Consider the following 21,201-nt stretch of genomic DNA (forward strand, 5'->3'; position numbering starts at 1 on the left):
TTTGGAGGGGTTCGTTTCCAAAGTTTCGCGGAGGGGCTTTGCTTATCGATTCGCAATCTTCAGGTGGTCTGTGCGCCAAAGAAAACCCGTTTAGGTAAGCAAGGATTAGATAAATTAAAATAGGGGTCGTGTTTCGGCGATAATGGTCAATACAACTTCAATATGCATATACCTGCGGACCTCACTTTAGGAGGCCTCTTCAAGCCTGTACTAAATCTTAAGCGAACAATCTATCTAAATGAAAACCGAGGTTGACCTATTGCTTTGTACTCCGCCCTTTACTTCCTTTCATCCTTCCCCGATTTTATTAGCCCGAAATACTCTGTTTGTATTATGTAACGATTTTGAACAACAATAGGAACTTAGCGTGACTAAAAAAATACTGAACATAGTTAGATTACCCCATACTTCGACTCACAGTTGGAGTGCGAGGTCATACCTTCGTAGGCTCGGAATGTGACCTCGCCCCCTGGTAGATGGTCCGTCCACGAATGGTATGATGTTAGGTCGGCAGGGCCGGCTATTGAGCCTTATGAAACGGTTAACCAATATCCCGATGGTTTATTGTGCTTCGTCCGGCCACGGGCAAAATTCTTCGCAAGGGATTGTCCTATCAGGGAAGTAAAGTAGCCACATTTGGCCCCTTTCGTCTGTGCCTAGATTCCTACCGAGGTGCCTTGTCTTGATTTGAAATCTCAGTATACACCTATGTGTTGCTATTGTTGTTTCAATGGCTCGGTGGTTGTGTTAACTTTTGCTATAAGTGATCTATTTACCTAGGTACTGTTACTCTGAAACAAAGCCGAAGCTATTGGTATCCAGTCCCAGTTTCCATTGAGTTTAATTCCCCTATACCCTATCCTCTTGTAAACAGCTTCATAGTCTCTTGAAGATGAGCGAATCCAAGAAATCGACCGAGAGCTCCGCATCGTCCACCGACTTCGACGTCATCATTATAGGAGCCGGAATATCCGGTATCAATACAGCTTATTACCTCACTACTCAAGCTCCAAGAACCTCATACACCATTTTAGATGGCCGGAGTCGGATTGGCGGAACTTGGGATCTCTTCCGCTATCCAGGCATACGGTCCGATTCTGACATGGTCACATTTGCCTTCTCCTGGAACCCGTGGGTAAGAGCCGAGAAGCTAGGAAACGGAGAACAAATTCGAGCCTATCTACAAAACTCAGCGGGAAAATACGGTATCGACAAGAATATCCATTTCAATAGTAAAGTACTCGCGGCAGATTGGAGCACGAAGTCTAAGTCCTGGACCCTCACTACGGCAAATAGCAAAGGAAAGTCACGGACGTATCGTAGTAAGTTCATAGTCCTCGGCACCGGATACTACGACTATTCGCAACCCCTAGACACCAAGATCCCCGGATTAAATAGCTTCGAAGGACCGGTAATCCATCCGCAATTCTGGCCAAAGGAATTGGACTACGCGGGGAAAGATGTGGTCGTAATCGGAAGCGGTGCCACGGCCGTCACCATAATACCTTCAATGGCCGAGAAGGCCAAGAGCATAACAATGTTACAGAGGAGTCCGACTTACATCGTGTCCCAGCCGAACGAGCGACAGGAAGGCCTCCTAGTAAGGTTCCTGCAATTTTTCCTACCCGCAAGTCTCAAGTCGTGGTTTAGGAGGGCACGATCAATCATCACCAGCACGATGTTCTACAACTACTGCATGAAATATCCCGCCAAAGTGAAGGCCCTGATGCAACGCGGCGCCGCCGAACAGCTCCCAGCAAATATAAGCGTGAACCCGCACTTCAGCCCGAGATACAACCCCTGGGCGCAACGGCTATGCCTCAGTCCCGGGGGCGACTTCTACGCAGCGCTACGCTCGGGCAAAGCCCACGTCGTCACGGACACCATCTCGACCGTCACTCCGACCGAGATCCAGCTCGCCTCCGGCCAATCGCTGAAGCCCGACATCATCGTCGCGGCCACGGGGCTTAAGCTGCAGTTCGCGGGGGGCATGAAGCTGTCGATCGACGGCGAGGAGTTCGACGCCGCGACGAAGTACACCTGGAAGGGGTCCATGATCCAGGACGTGCCGAACCTGATGTTCGTCATCGGCTACGCGAACGCCTCGTGGACCATGGGCGCCGAAGTCATGGCCCAGCACCTGGTCCGCTTGCTCCGCGTTATGAAGCGCCGCGGTGCCGAAGTTGCTGTGCCCCGGCTCACTAGCACGGAGCCTATGCGGCAGGGTGATGTGTTTAAGCTCTCGTCGACTTATATCCAGACGGCCAATCGGGTATTTCCGAAGGCTGGGGAGGGGATTTGGGATCATAAGAGGAGTTATATCTGGGATATACTGAACGCACAGTTTGGGAGTGTGACGGAGGGACTGTGTATAGAATGAGAATGATTAAGGCTATATGACAGAAGAGATAGAATTGCTTGGAGGCATAATCAAGGTTTCGAGTCAATGACAGGAATCAATGTTAATGGTACTAGAATGTGTGGAGGTATTATAGTAATGGTAGCGACCATATTCATTTGAAAACAAGCAGCTTAGTAACCTGTCTTACGGCGAGTTTCTAGGGCGCAGAGGCTTCGTTCAGGGGGAAGCATAAAAAGTATAACGGTAGCTACCTTGCATAACAGCATAGACGTCGGCAAGGTTGTTTATTTAAAATTATGGTGGCCAAGATGGCATCCTCGGTTCTTTAATAAATTCCAAAATCCGCGTCGGAGTTTAACAGCGAATGCGGCACAGGTAGGATATAGAATCGATATCGACCGTAGGCATTGTCGTTGAGCAAGGAGGGAACTAGATTCCTAGATAAATGTTGGTAGTCCTGTTTTATAGCTTCCTACCTCGCTCGCGTCAGCAACTTCGTCGGCCTTCTTCGCAACTGATTTCTTGAGCTATCCGAGACTGGCTTCCACAACGTCATGTCGTGCTCCCAGCGAATGTTTCGGATGTCCGATGGGCGTCGTGCGCACGCCCCACGTGGCTTTTGGTATGTTTCACCTCACAAGTATAAGCCAGATAGATAAGTGTATTCATGCCTCGACAGATGGTGCTAGATATTATCTTGTGCTCAGATCCGTTACCTACAGCGGCCTCATGAAACACGCCCGAAAGTATCACACAACGTATATCCCAACTTCACCCGCAATTCCTCTTATAAGCACCAGCGATATCACCAGCGATGTCATCAGCGCTATTGATCAAGGATGTTCGTATCTTCGACGGCGAAAATGAAATTCCGTCCGGCAGCGTGCTCGTAGAGGATGGCTTGATCAAAGAAGTGTCTAAAGGAGCATTGGAAGCGCCGAATGCATCGACGGTCGTTATTTCGAAGCCGGGGCATACGTTGATTCCTGGAATTATCGATGGGCACATCCACGCCCACATTGACGAGGAAAACACGGTCCTGGGACAGGCATTGAAATTCGGCGTCACCACCGTCTGTGACATGCATCAGGAAGTCGAGAACCTCGCCGAATTGAGAAACCGAGCTCTCAATGATCCTAACTCTGCCGACTTCAAGACTGCGAGCCAAGGTGCCACCGTGCTAGGAGGATGGCCTGCAGCTGTTATCACCGCTCATGATAAATCTGAAGAGGTCAGCGGCTTTCCCAGACCCGCTACTATGTTTTGCCAAGGCTTACACGGACTCAGACGCTAGCTAAGGTTGCAGCTTGGCCGGATCTAAAGAATAGGGCTGATGTCGAGGCTTTTATTAGGGATCGTATCGAAGATAAGGCGGATTATATAAAACTGATGCACGAAGATGGTAACGGGTTGTCTGTGAAGCCGACCTTGCCGTCGTTAGAATTGCAAAAAGATGTCATTGAGATTGCTCACCGAAACGGCCTTCTCGCAGTTGCCCATGCGACGAGTCTTCAGGGGACGTTGGACGTCTTGCGTCTTGGTATCGACGGGTTAACTCACACTTTCTGCGATCAGCCACCTACTCAGGAGGTTATCGATGCGTACCTGGCCAGCAATGCGTATGTACCTCCCTTGTAATTCGATGATTCGTTGAAATAGGGGTACGGAAATTGATATTCGATTGTAGACATTGCAATCCAACCTTAGTAGCGCTGGGAAGCCTAACAACTGAAGGTCAGCAAGAGCAAGAAAGCTACGCTCACGATCCTCGGGCATCAAAATTCTTGAATTCACAAGGCAAGCAGAACCTCTGCAGATGTATGGCACTTGCGAACGACAAATCAAGGGTCAAATACGCCTACCAGAGCGTCCGAGAGCTGAAAGCAGCGGGGATTGATGTTATTCTGTAAGTATTCTTGGTATTGGAGTATCTAAACCTGGCTAACCTTCTCTCCTCAGTGGCTCAGATTCCGCTGGCCCTGCGCTTGGAACCGCTTTTGGACTTTCCGCACATCATGAACTAGCTACTCTGGTTTCTAAGTGTGGGTTTACTCCCGAAGAAGCGTTGAGAGCTGGTACTTCGTTGGTCGCCAAGAGGTTGCGCTTGAAGGATAGGGGTAGGATCGTGGAAGGGCTGAGGGCGGATTTGGTCTTGGTAGAGGGAAACCCTCTCGAGGATATTGATCATACGCTCGATCTTCGAGGTGTCTGGAAGCAGGGCATGCTTTGTTCCGCATATGATTCTCTCGTGGCGTAGGTAGGTAGTGAAACGGCTCTGGTGTAGGTGCAATCGAGCGTGGATATTGTCGGTTTACTTAAAATAGGAAAGGTTTCGGTGCGACCGGTCGCTCTTGATGAATGGGTGCCGTCTTGTATCTAGCCTAACATCGTGATTAGTATAACAACGCAACCTTCCTGTCGCCGGCGGTGTCGCGAAAGAAAAAGACAATGGAATAACGAAATAATGACAAGCGGACCAAAAGAAAAAGAGGAAAACTAGGGGATTCAAGAGAGTCGCCGCTGGAGTTGCCTAATTAGGCAAGTTCATCGGCGCGTTCACGATGCTCAATCTCTGTCTTAGCCTAGGTATATTGTGAGCAATGGTCTTCTACTTACTCTCCCCTTTATTTTGTGGCACGACCGGCGACGATGTTTATAGAATTATCTATGTAGAAACTCGACTGTGGCGATGCGATATGAGCCTACAGTGAATTAGTTGTCAATTTCTAGCGTCAACCACTGTTTCAGGGCTTTAAATAATTATTTTCCCAGAGCCCCCTCAACTAGTAGATCACGGTCAGCGAGAAACCTACAACCTACCTACATGATGATGGACTTCTGATAAGCAACACAAAGAGAACAAGAATACGTGCTGAGTCGGTGAAACACCCGGAGCTGCTAGGTATTGCTCTAAAGGGGGCCAAGTGGAGAGTTCCAATACCCTCCACATATCAAGTACATATGCACCGATATAGCTATATTGCCTTCTAAGGAGTCCCATTCTCAGCATGACGTAAAATTTCCTTTCACAGTACCTTTAGGTAATCTCCCTATCTAGGTGGGTAATCGCTACTGTCTCCCGTGGAAATTCCCTGATCCCATCTTTCTAATTGGTAGCCCCCTGTTGTGGACACCAAGTGGCCTGGACGCTATTGCCTAGCCGGATATTCCACTCCGGCGACTTCCTTTGCAGATATTCAAACTTCTATTTGCTACCTAGCAGGTAACGAGTGACGTTTTGGTGATTCATTCTATTGATTCGTTGGTTGTACGTTCTTTCATACTTGCAAATGGGAATTCAGATAAGAGCTAGTAGAGTCAACAGTTTCCTTAGCACACTCAAGTGCTCTCCCACATTCCTTGTCATTCATTGGCTTCACAAACTTTAACATCCACAATGTGTCCTACAGGAAGCTCCAACACCACGGCACTGGGATATCCATCTGAAGCTTGACCTTCTCACCTTACCCATGTACATCAACAGGTACTGCTTCGGGTGTTACATGTATTTCAGTTGCTTGTTGAGTTACTCAGCCTTCTGTTCGGATATGATCCGAAATATGACCAAACAAAGCAATACTGTGCATTTCCACACCTCCTCGAGGCAATTTGCGCGGTGATACAGCAGATATCTTGTGCTCCTATCGTACCGAACTCTAACATCTGCTGCTTGTCTTTGATTACCCAGTAGTACTCTACCAAGGGATGTATCTCTGCCGATATTGAACATATCCACATCTACGTAACGCTGTCGGTTTGTACCTGCCATGTGGATATGGAAGGTTATATCTGATCTGACTTGCGGGTAGTACAGCCGGTTACTGACGCTCACGGCAAGAGTGAAGCCTGACTCACCTACAAGGACAAGCAGGTTTGTGGGTAGTTCTTGCATATTTCGGCTGCGATAGAGTTATCGGCAGGCGCTTGTTCCGGAATACTTGGCCGTCTGATGCCACTCCTGCTGTGAATAGTGACACTATCATACACAAACCGGCACTAGACCTTCCTTCCGAAATACTAAATTCGCTCGCCGATATCCGGTTCCTTCCATTCCGAAATCTCTAAGCCCTGTCTTGCCGAGCTGTTCCTTCCCGCCGCGAAATATAAAAAGGGAGAAGGAACGGTGACTGCTACTCACAATCCTCCCTCATCCTCACCACATTCCAACTCACCAATCACTCAGAAGTTCTTTGCGATACCTTTTTTCATATATCTTTACAGCTTCATACTTGATCGCCGACGACCCCTTTTCAACATTACCATCTTCCTTTTCTTCTTCCTCTTTGTTGAGCTTCTATAGCTTGCCGTCGCCATACCGACCATCTACAGACATCATAGTCATTCTACTATTGTATGACTCTACTTCAGCACCTTCTACATTATCTTGAGAAGTGTAATACGAAACTTAATTTGTAAGTGCTCTCCCAACTTTAGGTCACCTCACCTGCCACGCAAGTGTGTCACATTGTCCATATTAAACTCTGTCGGTTACTCTGTTGTATACCCCTACCGATTTCTATACTTTGAGTCACCCAAGCTTGAGTCGTTTGATGAATCGCTATCACTACGTACAAACCTTAGCCATCAAGCAGTATAACCAGGGAAATAACAAGTGGTATAATCTGCTCAAACCTCTCCCACAATTTTCTATATATACCCAGCCTCCCCCCCTTGATTTTCTTTCCTTCTTCCTTCAATACCACAGAATCCACCAAGGACTCACCTCCTAATAGTGGTTGGCATCGCCTATGGTTCCACCTACATATACATTGCCTTCTTAATTTGGGGTCTTCTCAATATTTCTTGGCTTCTTCACCTTCACCTTTACCTTTACGCTGCGTCTTTCCTGCATGCACACAAGGATCTATTCCCATTCAAAGCCAACAACACCCATGAACGCTTTGCTGTAGCCTTTCAAGAGTTATACAACTATTACCACGGTGGATTCGTCAAGTAATTAGGATTGACCGCTCCTGGAGATATTTCTCTTGCTCCACCAGCTTTCATATATCTCCACAACCTTTCTCCCCTCGACGAGACTTCTCGGTCCTGCTTCACACTACGAGCCACTATCAGTCGGCTAACATAGGAACCTTGGTTTCAAGATAGAACAGCAAAAATGCTTTTCTACAACCCCACCGGCATGAAAGCCGATTACAACAAGACCGACGCGAAGCCAACGGGCTACGTCCCGCTTCATAAGCGACCCCGCGATACTCTGGCCGCCGCACGTGCCCGTGCCGAAGTTATGTCTCGTCAAGGCCGTACTTCTCCATTGTCTCGACTCTCCGTTGAGTCGATTCAAAGAGACTTCGAAGAGCTGGCCGGTAAGCCAGCTGTCCAAGCTCCAGCCCCAGCCTCGGTTCCTGAGCAAAGCGCCGATGGGGAAGATCAGCGGCCGGGGCGTTTGGCCACATCTACGGCTCCTCAGCCTACACCTGAGGAAACCATTCTTCGTCGTCAACCATGGACGACATTGGCTACTCGTCGGCGTCAACAGACCGACGGGCCTACATTCACCACTTCCTCAGTGGTGGTGGAGCCGATCCTCGGTGCTGCTGTTGCCGACAAGCAGCAGTTTAAGCACACCGAGCGAGAGGCCTCGGAAGGCACTATCTCCCCTATCCGACCAGTCCTCCACGAGATAACGGCCAAGCTGCAGGAAAGTATCCAGCAGCGCGACGAGTACACCGGACCGACGGTGATCCAAGTAAACCCGCCGCTGCAGACAATCCTCGCCGCCCCCACCGCGCCCGACCAGTCCATGCTCAGCGTAGCGAGCATCATCGTCGGCTCGCTCGTCGCGTGCGTCATCGTCACCTCGCTGGTCTTCCTGTGCTGGGCCGGCCGCCTATATAAGCAGCGCAAGGCCAAGAAGGCCGAGGAGGAGGAGAAGAAGAAGAAGGAGGAGGCAGGTGGGGGCGGCGCCGGCGCCCAGGCCGCGACGCAGCCGGGACACCCTGCCGCCGCTTCCTCGGCGGCACACGCGCACGGCATGGCCGGCGCCGGTGGCGCGGGGACGAGGGGTACGAGGGGCGGCGCGCGCGGCGCCACGGGGGCTACGGGGACCCCTGCCCCGGCGTCCAGCGGGGGTGCGGGGAGCCCGTCGATGGGTGGCGGGGGACATAGCTGAGCGCCACGGCTGTGGTGCGGACAAGGCGGATCTCCACAGGTGGTGGAGGGAGATGGGGAAAGGGGGAGAAGATTGGGGGGGGGTAATTTTCCTTTTTTTTTTTCCTTTATTTTCCTTGTGTTTGCGATGATTTATGATACGGTGGAAAACAGCGGTGGCCGGAAAAACGTCAAGCGGGCATATGGGAGGTCGAGACCGCTGGATAAAAGATGGGGAGGGTTGATATGGTGTTCGGAGTATTTCATGGGATTTCAAAATATTTCAAAAATACTGTTTCGGGGTATTCGGGTTTCGGAGTGAAGGCGTTTGCGGTGTCTTTACTATATCACTGCGAGGTTCTGTATGGGAGTGGTATCCATGTGGTCTGAGACTATTCAGACTTGATTACCTCTTACCTAGTTGTCTACCTGTCTAGAGACACATACATATTACCTCTTAATTACCAAATAAAACATAAAATCTTTTGGACTTGACTGCTCTTATGTGATAACTGGTGATAACTTGTGCTTGCTTTACACTTGCTGGTAATTTGGAACGTTCATCGTGCGACTTTCACGGACAGTACTATTACTATCACATGCTTGATGTTTCACATTGGTAGACGGATCTAGATCCGTACGAATACTGAGATCCTCTTGAATGACAATTAGCGATATGCTGCTTGCTCCAATTCAGGGGCAATTTGTAGAAACTTTAGCGTGCTATTAATAGTGGAGGGGTCGCTAACTGCCGCCCGATCCAAGAAGCACATACATCCCTGCCGAAGATCTCCCCGGATCTTAGTATTTCCTTTTGGAGTTAGAGAGGAGGTCTTATCTCCGCTTTTGCGGGAGTAACCTTAATTCCAGCCCCTTTTCTGTAACGGTTCCAGTCTGTCGGGTCGAACCAGTTCTGTAGATTACCTATATTTGATGTCTAGAGGACATAGGATATTGGGGAGTACGAAAGCTTGGGTTCGTGCGTGTTCCTACGTTATTATTATCTACTGTACCTAGGTATTGAATGATAGGTCTAATATAATAAGCGTTCATCCATACGTACTCCTGCTGCGGGGTAACGAATTGGATATCGAATCCAATGGATCGGCGATCTACAATCACATGGCTGGGGAAGGTTCCAGAAGTGGGTTCGGATATGGATGAGTGTTGATATGTATCTCCTATTCCGAACAGGTACCTGCCAAAATCTCTGGCCGAATCGGAGAGGCCTCCAAACATAGGTAAATTTGTGCGAGTGGAAGTGTGCGCGATGACAAATTCGCCGGTTCCCTCAAAACCTCCACCCTTCATTTTTTTCTGATCCGTGTCGGGGAAATCTCCTTGCAGCTCAACAGTTGCGCATCAGAAAATGCCGAAATAGTTCAAGAAACGTAATCCACGCACATTCTAGATATGCGTTGTTCATCACTCGGGTCTGGCGCTTCCGTCTGGACTGAGTTGATGAACCAGGTAGATAGTGGTAGGTTAGCCCAAACGGGATAAGATGGTGTTCATTTCAGCAGTCAGACTCGCTTGACGTGTGTCGTGAGTGTTCCTCGAATTAGTAACGCTTGCAAGGACTGCAAGAGGCACGCTGTTGGGTCCGTTCTTATACGTCTCTAAGTGATAGCTTCCGAGGCTTTTCTTGTCGGCGGAATCGTCCGTTGCAGGATTATGAGTAAATTGGTGGCTCGGTTTTGGTGGAATTACACTGGAGAGAAAATTATCTCATTAGGAATGCTGCGAAATCGCGGTAGCCTTCTATCGGGTGTGAAGCGACTAACCCATTATAAACTGCCTTGTTTGAATTTCCAGTCATGGCTCTAGGAAGAAAATGGCGTCTGGAGAAATGAGCGGTGCATATACTATGGGTTCAGAGAGATTCCAAGGTTGAATGTTATGCCCGTAGTTTTGTTGGATTTCTAAAGTATTTGGCAATAGCGTAGATTCGTTCCATAGCGGTTATCTAGGCAGGTATATTCAGGGGGGTTCCTTTCTCAAGCAGTCCCGACCAAACAGGTTTCCCTAGTTAGACTGAACATGTGTTTTTGAGCCGCAAGTAGCTTGTATCTCGTGTTGTGGGTATACCCTCAATTGGATACATTGTAGTCGTAGCGATAATACCTAGGTGCCTCGGCATAATATTGACGAGGCATCCAAAGGCAGCGACGCCACGGATGCATGGTGAAATGCATATCTGGTGTTGTGTGAGACGAATTACTGCGCTGGTAGGTGACTTAGACGTTAACGTTACGGGAAAGCCGGCAAAACGCCGTCCGATGATGAAGCTCCCTAGGTAGCTATAATTTGCCTTCTGCCTGCTCCGCTCGACCAGATCCTTGTCAGCAAATTTCGGGTAGTCTTGAAAGAATTCATAGGTCTTACCTAGTATCATATAGTAGCAACGAAAGTATTATATAACCAATCACCGCACATGTTTCGATCTCTGAAACGCGTGTAATAAACAATTCGATTGATTCTACCCTAAACGGTTCGATGACACAGAAAATGATGACAGAGTTTTACAGTCATGACTGTCATGTATGAACTGGAAGGGCCTAATAGGCATCCTTATAATTGAAACATTATTTTGAAAGACGGAACATATGAATAGACTGACCATGTATAATTCAACACAAGATTTGCTATGAATTATAGGGTGCGTGCCTGTACCTGTCAAGTTAGCTTATGGCTCACTTGAGACATGTCATAGTAGGCGGGGAAGAAACGATGATTGTTTCCAAGACTTTTCAACGCTTGTTGTAAATAGGCACCCGTTCCCGATACTCTTATTAAGGCTCTGGCGAAATGCTGTAGTTACCTCCTTTGAATGGCGTCAATGCCTCAGTAGGATGGATCTCGGTGTCGGGGCCGTACAACATCATGCTCCAAGTGAAAGCTAGCTCCGCTAGCAGGTTCTGACCGAGCAATCCATCATGTAGAGCCAGAGTCTCTACCCCGTAGTATTTCCAGGCGTATCATGCTGCTACGGGCATCATAACCCCGCACCGAGTTGATTATAGGGCAAATCCGATAGGAAATATGGCTCGATAACCGCTCAATCTGCCAGTCAACAGTATTTTGTACGTCTATATCCACGTTAAGTAACCGTCGCAAAGAGTAGCATGCAGTCCAGCTTGTCGATCGTTGGAGTTTGGATTTGAGTAAGCCGCCACCGAGGCCTCCGCCGTGACAACAAATGGGAAGCCGGTTTGTGAAGACAGATCGGGTGTTGTGCATTAACCGGTCCGTATCAATTACAACAATGTGATAGTCGTGCATTAGCTGTCGCCCGGCTTGTTAGGGAGTAATGAGCCTTGGTCGCCTGGCTGGCGAGGTGCATTATTAGAACGCGCAATTAACATGCGATGTTGCGAGTACTCGGTATCGACGATGACTTCCGATAGTAACCGGAAAGGCGGTCTGACACGTCTCGTAGATGGTGGGTAGCACAAATTGGATGCAAGTCTGCCTTACTATTGTTGGCCATCAGTTCTTCCTATACACACCGAAGTAGTTGACGGTCCAGCGCAAGCAGTGTCGATAGTCAGGAGCCTCCTGTATCAATGTTATCATCGGCGATAAAGAGGCGGATCGTGGGTTTGGCCGGCTCCGTCGTGATATCTAGTCACGTGAGATGGGTTCTGGTCCAAGCACGGTTGGGTACCTATCAGATTCAAGGGGCTGAGAGATGTAGGTGCTCACCTAGGTAGCCGAATGACGAACATACTGTATCCATCTCTTATCTTGAATGGCACCGAGTTCGGCACACCTCAAGAAAATGCTAGATGGGTGAGGTAATTGAAAACACAATGAAGTGGTAATTTGGGGAGATTCTCGGTGAATAATTACCAGAGAATCATGAGTTGCGACATGATTCAACTACTGAATTGCTGAAACTATCTCGCGGAGCCGCCGGTCGGCGCATTGGTTTTTATATCAACGTCCATCACGGTAATTTACCTATGAAAGATAGCCGGCTTCGGGCGGGCTGAAACGAAAATAGTTAGACTGATCATGAGGCTACCCGTCCAACGCAAGAAAATGTCTAGTGTGGTAGTACATGTATCGGTAGAGCATGCCACAAAATGCCGCCTCCCAAGTTTTAAGTGGTGGAACTGAGCCTCATACACGAATTTGACCTGCGCTCACCTCTGTTGTATCCAGCTAAGCCCCCAAAATTGGTAACCATTCATAATGCTTCGGGGACCTCCTTCGGGGACCTCCATTACAAGTGTACTACTTCATCATGCAAGACTCTTATATATCCCTACGCTGTCATGTTTCCGCATCCACAACGCCGCAGATGCAATTGGATCTGGATTCCTACACCGAAATTTTAACATCCAATATGGATTTAACATTTCAGACCTACATATTCTATCACGTTTATGAAGAACCTCTTCGCGATCAATAGAACGCAAGCCACCAACTGTGATTAAATTCTAAATGCAGAACCTGGGTTGTACTAGGGGTCAACTACTAGATGTCATACTCCTAACAACCTAATCATAAATCTGTGTGGAAACCGTAACTCTACCATATACTCTCCTACCTCAATATATAATCAATTTTTTCCCTTCAGCGACTATAAATCTCACATTGATTGAGAGCACTTATACCTAATCCTATCATTTCCAACGACGTTTTGGGCTCATGGTGTAACAAGTGGGGCTCGACGTTTATGGTTGATGTAGTGTAGGCAGAGGGCTAGCCGATGGAGGTTTAGTCGGATCGTGGTTCGGCATTCGGCTCATTGAGGCTCCGGCTCTAGGACAGTGCAAAAAGAGACCATTGTTTGTAAAGACGTACACTGTGACCCTACCTAGCCTTGGCACTTCAAAGCTCCTCGCACAAAAGCGTGATCGTCAACGTTTTCGATTAAAACGAGCCGAAAGTGACTTGACTTAGCAGAACCGTGGTTTAGGGGACCACGACATGGCTGACGAGGAATGTACCTGAGTATTTTAACGCCAAATTCTTCGGGAAGTCGTCGGGGATGAATTATTACCTAAATGAGTATCCCGATAAAATCTCATTGGATGGCCGCTTAGGATTAGGTTAAGGCTCGATCCTTACTAGCGTTATCAATATCCTAGCACACATAGATGGAGCACATGCATCATCAACCCACCTACGTATGCGACGAACTTTAGCAATAAGCAATGCAGTTGAAAGTGAAATAACTGGAGATTCCGAAGAAATTCGAAGAAAGGCGATATTGCTATAGTACATTGTGAGGAATTTCAACACTACCCAAGTGAGTAGGCGAAGCATCGGGAGGCTTTCCACGCTGAAGAATCGCGTACGGCACCAGGATCTCGAAAAACAAACTTCGGTAGCTACATGTCATGTGACATCCTTAGTATTAGAGAACACCTTGTTGAACCTTAAGTTACCTTAGAACTTAGAGAATACAACATCAATTCCACCACTTATAGCAGCCTTCTGGCTACACTACAATAACGGCCCGCTGCGATCTTGCATTGCCGAGACCCTATCTACCTAGTTATGTAACTTCAACTCCCGCCATCCGGTAGAAACAACCGAACTAGTTCCCAAAATAGAATTGCAAAGGCTCTTATAGCACAGGTAGGTGATATAACGACATAGTTCGGTCAGTTATTATTGGCTCAATCTGCTGGGTTTAAGCTGTCGATGTGTTTCCCCAGAAAATCTAGGACTTTAGGGCTTACGTGCACGACTAGTAGATTTAGGTCCGGAATAAATATGGGGTCGACAAAGGGATTGGATATTGGATGTGCATTAACATATCGTGAACCGCTAAACACCACAGTTCCACCACCTGCATTAAACTAGGCCCCGATGATTGATCACAAGATTCGATCTCGAGATTTTCATTGAACAACCCATTGCTCTTAAGGTAACATTCGGCGAGGCTTCAAACGTGGGATACTTTCGCTATTCATAATAGTATCAGTCCGCAGGGTTTATGTGTATGAAAAAAGGTAGAAATTATATATGCGTACCTTTCAGTTCCAAGCCGAGTAGATAGCCGACTCTTGAACAGAGATATATTAGCTGGTTCCGGCTTGGCTGCCGGTCACACCACTGCTAGCGGTATGAGGCTGAATAGTTTGAACATGTGCCATGGATACGTTATCAGGTCCATTGACGAACTTATTGAGGCGGTAGGATCTGAGGCTTTGCTCATTAGTCGGATGAGGAGTTGGTGGGTTTCGAGAGAAGAAGTGTTGTGGCTTGTGCGGGGTGGCACTAGACGTCGAAGAGACATTCTGATTAGGAACGTCATCAAATTTAGGTAGTCTTTTGGCAATAAGAGCTCACCCATGATAGACAGTTACGTCTGAATCTGCCATGATTTAGGAGAGGATATGAGGCTCGATGGGCTCTATGAATAGGGGGAATATCATTGATGATTAAATGTCAAGTTCGAAAACAATGTAGGATACGGTCAACTGGTAAAACGGCTGGAACATGTTGTGATCTTTATTTCAAAGCTTCTGAGACCGTGGAAGACTCCAGCGGAGATTCTAAATACGTAGAAACCTTTTACGATGAAGCCAGCCTTTCGATACTGATGGAAACTACAGTCGAGCTGCCACGCGCCTATCATTTCCACCATCGCCACGATCCTTGTCTAGAAATTCCAGCGTTGAATTGGGCAGTTGAGACACATCGAGAAGGGCTAGGGGCGTGACGTGCTGCGAAGACGACAGGATGCATGATGGTTGGATTCGCACGTTATGGAGTATTGATGTAAGTTGCAGGATCAGCTAATGGTAGCATCGGGGATATGAATCGTAGTCCTATAATGTGGATTAAAAATCAGTTGTTGTATAGAACTCCCTCCATCTAAAAAGGCTTCCTTGAAACTCGGCTCGATTCCAAGTATCCTAGAAAGTGAAGATGCGGGTCGTAATTGAGGATTTCGCTCAATACTACCTACCTATGCACCAGCGCACTATTCGATGCCCTCTTGAAGATAGTCGTTCTTTGGTAACACAAGTACCATTGTGCAAAAACAACCCATAAGGAATGGTTAAAAATAGGCAAGACATAGCCAATGCCAAAATCGATCCTAAGTTAGTCCAAGTATGAATGGAAGAGAAGTACCTCATGCGGACTCTTCGAGCACTGTGTTCTATTCTCATGAATCCATGTGTCGGTAATCAAGAAGCGTAGTGCAGAGATAGTCAGTATTTCACCGAACGTGAAGTCATTAAGGGGAACAAAATGGGTTAGTTTTTACCCACATACATACCGGTTACAGCTCAATTGTGATGCTGTGCGACCTTCCCGCATTATCGTTCGCCCTTCTAACGAGAGAAAGAGCACATCTTTCGGTAAATGATCCATCAGGCCAAAGCAGGCATACCCAATATTGCAGGGTTCTCTCGTATCGACAATCCTTCTGGGTAACAATAGTAAAATGCCCCTCGCTCAAGTGTAGATCGCTAACATATTGGCAACATCCTCTGAACAAGCCTATCCTTTTTCTCGCATTAGGTCAGGGCCAATTGACGTTCGGTGCCGAGATCCATCAGCCATCAAGCATCCCAGGTATCACGTGTGACTGACTGACTGACTTGACCGATCCATTTTCTTTTGTCACATAACACGCAGTGAATTCATCTGTGAAGTAGCATTAGCTAGCTGTAGTCGTCAGGACCTCATGTAATGATACCCATTTGTCTATAGCGAAAGATGTCTAGTGGATAGAAAAGGGCTATTGGGCCTAGGTATTGGTGGGGGACAAATTTAGCAACATACCATAACTCAACCAACTCCCACGTTGGAAAGGGACCACAGGTAATTTAAGATTGTGGTAAATAGGATGGTATACATTTGTGAGTGAGAGAATATATAAAACCAACAAAAAAAGGGGAGGATGAGGGTAGTTATTTATCTGAGGAATTGTAGTCGGGTGAAGGTCCGTCTCTCCTTGAAATGTTCAATTGTGACACTACGATATGTGAGAGGACGGTTTAGGATGGAAAATCTAGCTGACAATTCTGCAAATCCCATGCACCTAGACAGTTCAAGTTATGACCCCCACTTTAATAATCTTCCTAAGTCTTTGCCAAGGTAACACATCCCAAGTCACAGCCGGATCAGCGACCCGAACAATAAAAGTGGATCAAATTGCACCCTACGGCAGGTATTGACGAGTCAACAAGGCGAAGCGAAGGACAAGTATGTACGCAGTAGGAATCTACAACCTTAACTACATCAAATTTAGGCCCGGATAGATCACACAAATTCAGCGATAATAAGGGCTTCTAAGGTCAATGAATACGATTGTTACGTCTGAGGTTAGGCCCGGTTAGACTAACGACTTTCCGAATCCTCGCTTCCGATCTGTCCCCACTCCGTTCCGTTCCCCAACCCGTCATGTCCGATATCCCCACTGTGGAGTGTACCGATAGATTGAAGGTCGCGGAACCCGCAACATTGTAGCAGGATCGCGCTTGCTTCACCGACCGATCTCTTTAAATCATAAAGCAGAGGAATTGTGACTAAAGGTTCATCACGAGCAACTTAATTACCTAAGGAGATTCCATCGCGAGAACACGAATGAGAAAACTACACCGGTTGCGTACTAGAGATGGGATAACTTCTATGCCTAAGATCATACGCAGAATGAGAGCCCATGTACCTGTGTTACACAATAGTATAGGTAGTAATGCTGAGTGATGGTGATAATTTGGATTCATTGCCGTAAATGGTATTCTGTTACCTACCTAACATAACCTCGCCGTAGCCTCATGCCAACCTCCCGAAGCAAGCTATGCTAACTCAGGTCATAAGCGTATACAGATATTACTACTCTTAGTACTTATGATCCATCGACAATTTATATAGTAAAGCTCATATTACTAATCGTTATCCAAGACGAGATAGTATAGAATCCAGCTCAGCGGCAACCTTTGCTTTACGTAGTGCTTGAGTGTTATTCGATGCAGAAGTCTCGGTATGCGGTAGAGGAACACTGTCGGATTCCTTCCTGTAACTCTCGAGGCGATATTCTCTTAGGCTCCGGTCGTCCACAGGATGAGAAGTCGGTTGATTATTTGAAAACTTGTGAGTTGGCTTAGATGGAGTCATCCTATGGACACGGTAGGTGAGCAAGAATACTTCCCTTCAGGATCACCCCCCAGCATACCAATCCGCACAATTCCTTATGGAGATATAACAGAACTTACCCGTAATAAACACTATTCTTCGAATCGTTTGCCATGGTTGCAGAGACAAGTAAATGTCAGTAATAGGTAGTTAGGAGAGATGTAAACGATCGCGAATAATTCTCAAGAGAAACCACTGTGCTTAGAAACGATATATTAATCATATATTGCGTAGAGGTTATCTTCAGATGATAAAGGTTTTACATGAGAGGATATCTTGGTACTTAAATACGAATAATTACTCCGGGGAATCGTTTTCAGGGGCTAGCAAGATTACGGTCTACGAGTGCTTCGGTATAGTAGATGAGCATCAAAAACAGGATGATATACCACCTGGTGCTACCCATAACATGAGGCCGCCCTCTAGCCTGACCAGCAGATTTGGTAACGATGTATCAGCTAGAACATCAATTCTTATAGAATTGCAAATATATGCTGAGCTGCAGGCTAAGGCAATGAGAAGACAGCTCGCCTTGAGTGTATTGATACATGTTTCCTCCTCATTTATTTGCGAGTCACAATGTTAATGATACGAAAAAGCTTCTGTGTGTAATAGCTGAAGAGCCTTGCTGGATCTCCCGCCGTTAATTTATCATAGGTGGCAAGACGAAAGAGTGGCAATTCCAATTCACATTAGCCACAAGAATGATATTGGTCGATGAAGAATAGGATTGGTCAGACATTTTGCAGTCGTAAAAGTAAGACGGGAGGTTCAGTGGGAAATCGTGATCACTATTAGTGTGTATACCTATCGAAAGAATAGCACAATCAATGCAGGAGATAATATACTTGCAGTACCTAATCTTGCTAGCTATGCCCAAATAACCACGTAGAAGCATTCACCTTGTTACCACAACTGCAGAGACGACACAAGACAATAAGTATCCTTAGAGATGCTCGACAGTATGGGAGAAGTATCTCGTTTGTGTGTGGGTTTTATACTGATTATTGTAGGGACGTATTACCCAATAGTCTTCGAGCCGAAAATTTCGTTCCTATGTTTTACTCGGCATGGTGATAGTAATTCCAATTAATCTTTACAAGTGTGCAAACATATGCCTTAATCTCAAGTCAGATTACGAACAACAAGGAATTATCAATTCAAGTAATACAAAGATCAAACAGGACCTTAGGCCTATAAAGCCACTTTATGAGGCAACTGGTGGACAATATCATCGTTTCCTACGCACTATGTTACGTCTGAGTATCAACAGGCCGGAACCAGGTTAAAGAACAGTATGTATAAGAGGAGTTACTTGACTTGGACTCAGGCTCGGTGAGGCGTCGAACGTCATATTAGTCTTCGGTGAGTGTGGCGAATGAAAAGGCGGAATTGAACATTCTGGATGATTCGGATATGATCCTGGTAATGGAGTGTATATGCAGTATGTATTCGCCGGCACTGGCAGCCCGATCCATTGGAAAATAATCCGAATGCGATTGTGCTACCCAATGCATAATGCTGCCCTGTGGCGATGAATGTTAGATACGAAGGTTCTGGCCAAAAGTTTGGAAACATTAGCTAGGGCATTACATAAATAAAACAATTATTTAGTTTGTTTTTGATTGTTTGGGTTAGTTAAAATAAAACAAGGAATTTTTCTTGTTTATTTATATAAAATAAGAGCCTATTGTTTTGTTTGAGTGGATATTTATTATATGAGGGTCTTGTGCCCCACATATATACTTATTTCCCCCTTATTTTTGGTGTTTAGGTCCCTGGCCATCCCCTGGGACCCCCCTAGTATACGAGATAGTAGAGCCGTACGGTTACCTAGATGGCCGGAACCACCCTTGCTGTTGACGTTGAAGGTATCGTGGACCTTGTTGCTTAGTTATTTTATTTCGAATATTTGGATTACCTTTAATTTGGTTATCCTTTTTGTTCATTTTATAGTTTAGTTCTTTTTATTCTTTTAACTTTTATTTTTGTTATTAAATTTTTATTATTACTTTTATCGTTGTTTATTATATTTATTAATACCTTCGCGTTATTTAACGGCCCTTCGTTATATAATTAATTTATTATTCGTAAATTAATTACTTATTTTAATTTAACTTTCCCTGGGAATGTTACTTAATATATACTTTTTAAGTTTAAGGTTAACGGTGTTAATTATATTATTTACGAGTAATTAAATAATAAACTTATATTATTAATTTTTAAATATAATAATTATATTTTATTAATTATATATATTAAAGAAAAAAACATTTAAATTAAAATAAAAAAGTAAAAAAACAATAGTTTTATTATTTATATAATAAAATAAATTAAATTAAATTATTAAACGGTAAATTTATTTTAACCGTAATATATTATATTATTAATTAAAGGATTATTAATTATAATAAAATTTTTCGAAATAAATTTAACTTTTTTTTAATTAATAATTATAAGGTTAATTTTTTACTTAATATATTAAATTAAATAAAAAAGTAAATTAATAAAATATTACACGTTAAAAATATAATATTAATATATTAACGTTTTTTAATTAAAATGTTTATTATTTATAATTTAATAAATATTATTATCATTAAAAAATAATTTAAATAATATATAAACTTATTTAATATAAAATTAACGGAATAATTATTTTTAAAAACGGTTATAACCGTATATAAATAAATTTTTAAAACTTTCGAAAAAATATAATTAAAAATTAAAAAATAATTTTAAAATTAAATTAAATTTAAAATTTATTTTTTTTTAATATATAAACTTTATTTAATATTAAAAAAATAATTATTATAATAATATATTACGTTAATTTATAATTTAAATTAAAAATTTATTTAATTAATTTAAAAAAAATTATTAATATATATAATATTAAAAATATATTATATTATTTTATTAATATTATAAATATTTATAAAATTTAAAATAAATTAAAATTTTATATTTTAAATAATTATAATAATAAATAAATTAATATATAATAAGAAATTTATTAATTATTTTTTTTTAATAAATAATAAAACTTTAAAACTTTTTTTATATTATTATTTTAATTTTAAATTAATTATTATTAAAAACTTAATTAAAAAACGTTATATTCGTTATTTTAACCACGTGGTTAATATTATAATTAATTTTTTTATATATAAAAAAAAAAAAAAAAATAAAAATTAATTTATTATAATAAAAATAATTAAAAAAGTTTAAAATATAAATAATTATATTAAATAAAATTTATAACAATAAACGGTTTTCCGTATAAAAATTAAAAAAATTAAAATAATAAATTATTAATTTATAATTAAAATAAATATTAACAATTATATAAACGAAAATAATAACGAAATTAATAATATTAATTTTAATAATTAAATATTTAAATTTTATAAATTTATATAAAATTTAAAAAAAAAATAATTTAAATAAATTAAAAAATTTATAATAATTATTAAAAATAATATAAAATAAAATAATATATTTATTAATACCGTTTATAATATTTTATTATTTAAAAATATAATTAACGGATTTATAAATATTTATAAAAAGAAAATTAATTAAAATAAACGTATATTATTATATTACGATTTTATTAA

At 43.6% G+C, this 21,201-nt stretch overlaps 5 protein-coding genes across 5 annotated transcripts; 3 read left to right on the top strand and 2 right to left on the bottom strand.

Annotated features, from left to right (window-relative positions):
• Positions 1-479: 479 nt before the first annotated feature.
• On the top strand, positions 480-2,584 carry F4807DRAFT_445977 (FAD/NAD(P)-binding domain-containing protein). The gene has a single exon (XM_047999777.1). It carries the CDS (start codon positions 893-895, stop codon positions 2,378-2,380), a length of 1,488 nt encoding a protein of 495 aa, XP_047849240.1. The 5' UTR covers positions 480-892; the 3' UTR covers positions 2,381-2,584.
• Positions 2,585-3,008: 424 nt separating this feature from the next.
• Positions 3,009-5,052, top strand: F4807DRAFT_445979 (uncharacterized protein). The gene is made up of 4 exons (XM_047999778.1): positions 3,009-3,593; positions 3,650-3,981; positions 4,050-4,268; positions 4,322-5,052. Exons 1-4 carry the CDS (start codon positions 3,177-3,179, stop codon positions 4,617-4,619), a joined length of 1,266 nt encoding a protein of 421 aa, XP_047849241.1. The 5' UTR covers positions 3,009-3,176; the 3' UTR covers positions 4,620-5,052.
• Positions 5,053-7,287: 2,235 nt separating this feature from the next.
• F4807DRAFT_471784 (uncharacterized protein) lies at positions 7,288-8,920 on the top strand. Its single transcript, XM_048002959.1, has one exon. It carries the CDS (start codon positions 7,482-7,484, stop codon positions 8,493-8,495), a length of 1,014 nt encoding a protein of 337 aa, XP_047849242.1. The 5' UTR covers positions 7,288-7,481; the 3' UTR covers positions 8,496-8,920.
• Positions 8,921-13,898: 4,978 nt separating this feature from the next.
• Positions 13,899-14,916, bottom strand: F4807DRAFT_445989 (uncharacterized protein). The gene is made up of 3 exons (XM_047999779.1): positions 14,783-14,916; positions 14,464-14,710; positions 13,899-14,395 (listed from the first exon to the last, which is right to left on the bottom strand). Exons 1-2 carry the CDS (start codon positions 14,812-14,814, stop codon positions 14,512-14,514), a joined length of 231 nt encoding a protein of 76 aa, XP_047849243.1. The 5' UTR covers positions 14,815-14,916; the 3' UTR covers positions 13,899-14,395; positions 14,464-14,511.
• A 2,425-nt stretch (positions 14,917-17,341) lies between these two features.
• Positions 17,342-17,696, bottom strand: F4807DRAFT_465366 (uncharacterized protein; the record flags this gene model as incomplete). The annotated part of the gene is made up of 2 exons (XM_048002268.1): positions 17,342-17,564; positions 17,662-17,696. 2 exons carry the CDS (start codon positions 17,694-17,696, stop codon positions 17,342-17,344), a joined length of 258 nt encoding a protein of 85 aa, XP_047849244.1.
• Between the last annotated feature and the right edge of the window lie 3,505 nt (positions 17,697-21,201).

The sequence above is a fragment of the Annulohypoxylon truncatum genome (assembly GCF_022578515.1).
Source record: "Annulohypoxylon truncatum strain CBS 140777 unplaced genomic scaffold F4807scaffold_52, whole genome shotgun sequence".
NCBI classification, from domain to species: domain Eukaryota; kingdom Fungi; phylum Ascomycota; class Sordariomycetes; order Xylariales; family Hypoxylaceae; genus Annulohypoxylon; species Annulohypoxylon truncatum.

Excerpts from the sequence above, each read along its gene's own strand:
- F4807DRAFT_445977 (XM_047999777.1), top strand. The coding sequence starts at position 893 with ATGAGCGAATCCAAGAAATCGACCGAGAGCTCCGCATCGTCCACCGAC.
- F4807DRAFT_445979 (XM_047999778.1), top strand. The coding sequence starts at position 3,177 with ATGTCATCAGCGCTATTGATCAAGGATGTTCGTATCTTCGACGGCGAA. Across the intron at positions 3,982-4,049 it reads GCGTACCTGGCCAGCAATGC|ACATTGCAATCCAACCTTAG; the intron begins GTATGTACCTCC and ends ATTCGATTGTAG. Across the intron at positions 4,269-4,321 it reads GCGGGGATTGATGTTATTCT|TGGCTCAGATTCCGCTGGCC; the intron begins GTAAGTATTCTT and ends TTCTCTCCTCAG.
- F4807DRAFT_471784 (XM_048002959.1), top strand. The coding sequence starts at position 7,482 with ATGCTTTTCTACAACCCCACCGGCATGAAAGCCGATTACAACAAGACC.
- F4807DRAFT_445989 (XM_047999779.1), bottom strand. The coding sequence starts at position 14,814 with ATGGCAGATTCAGACGTAACTGTCTATCATGG. Across the intron at positions 14,711-14,782 it reads GACGTAACTGTCTATCATGG|TGCCACCCCGCACAAGCCAC; the intron begins GTGAGCTCTTAT and ends TTCGACGTCTAG.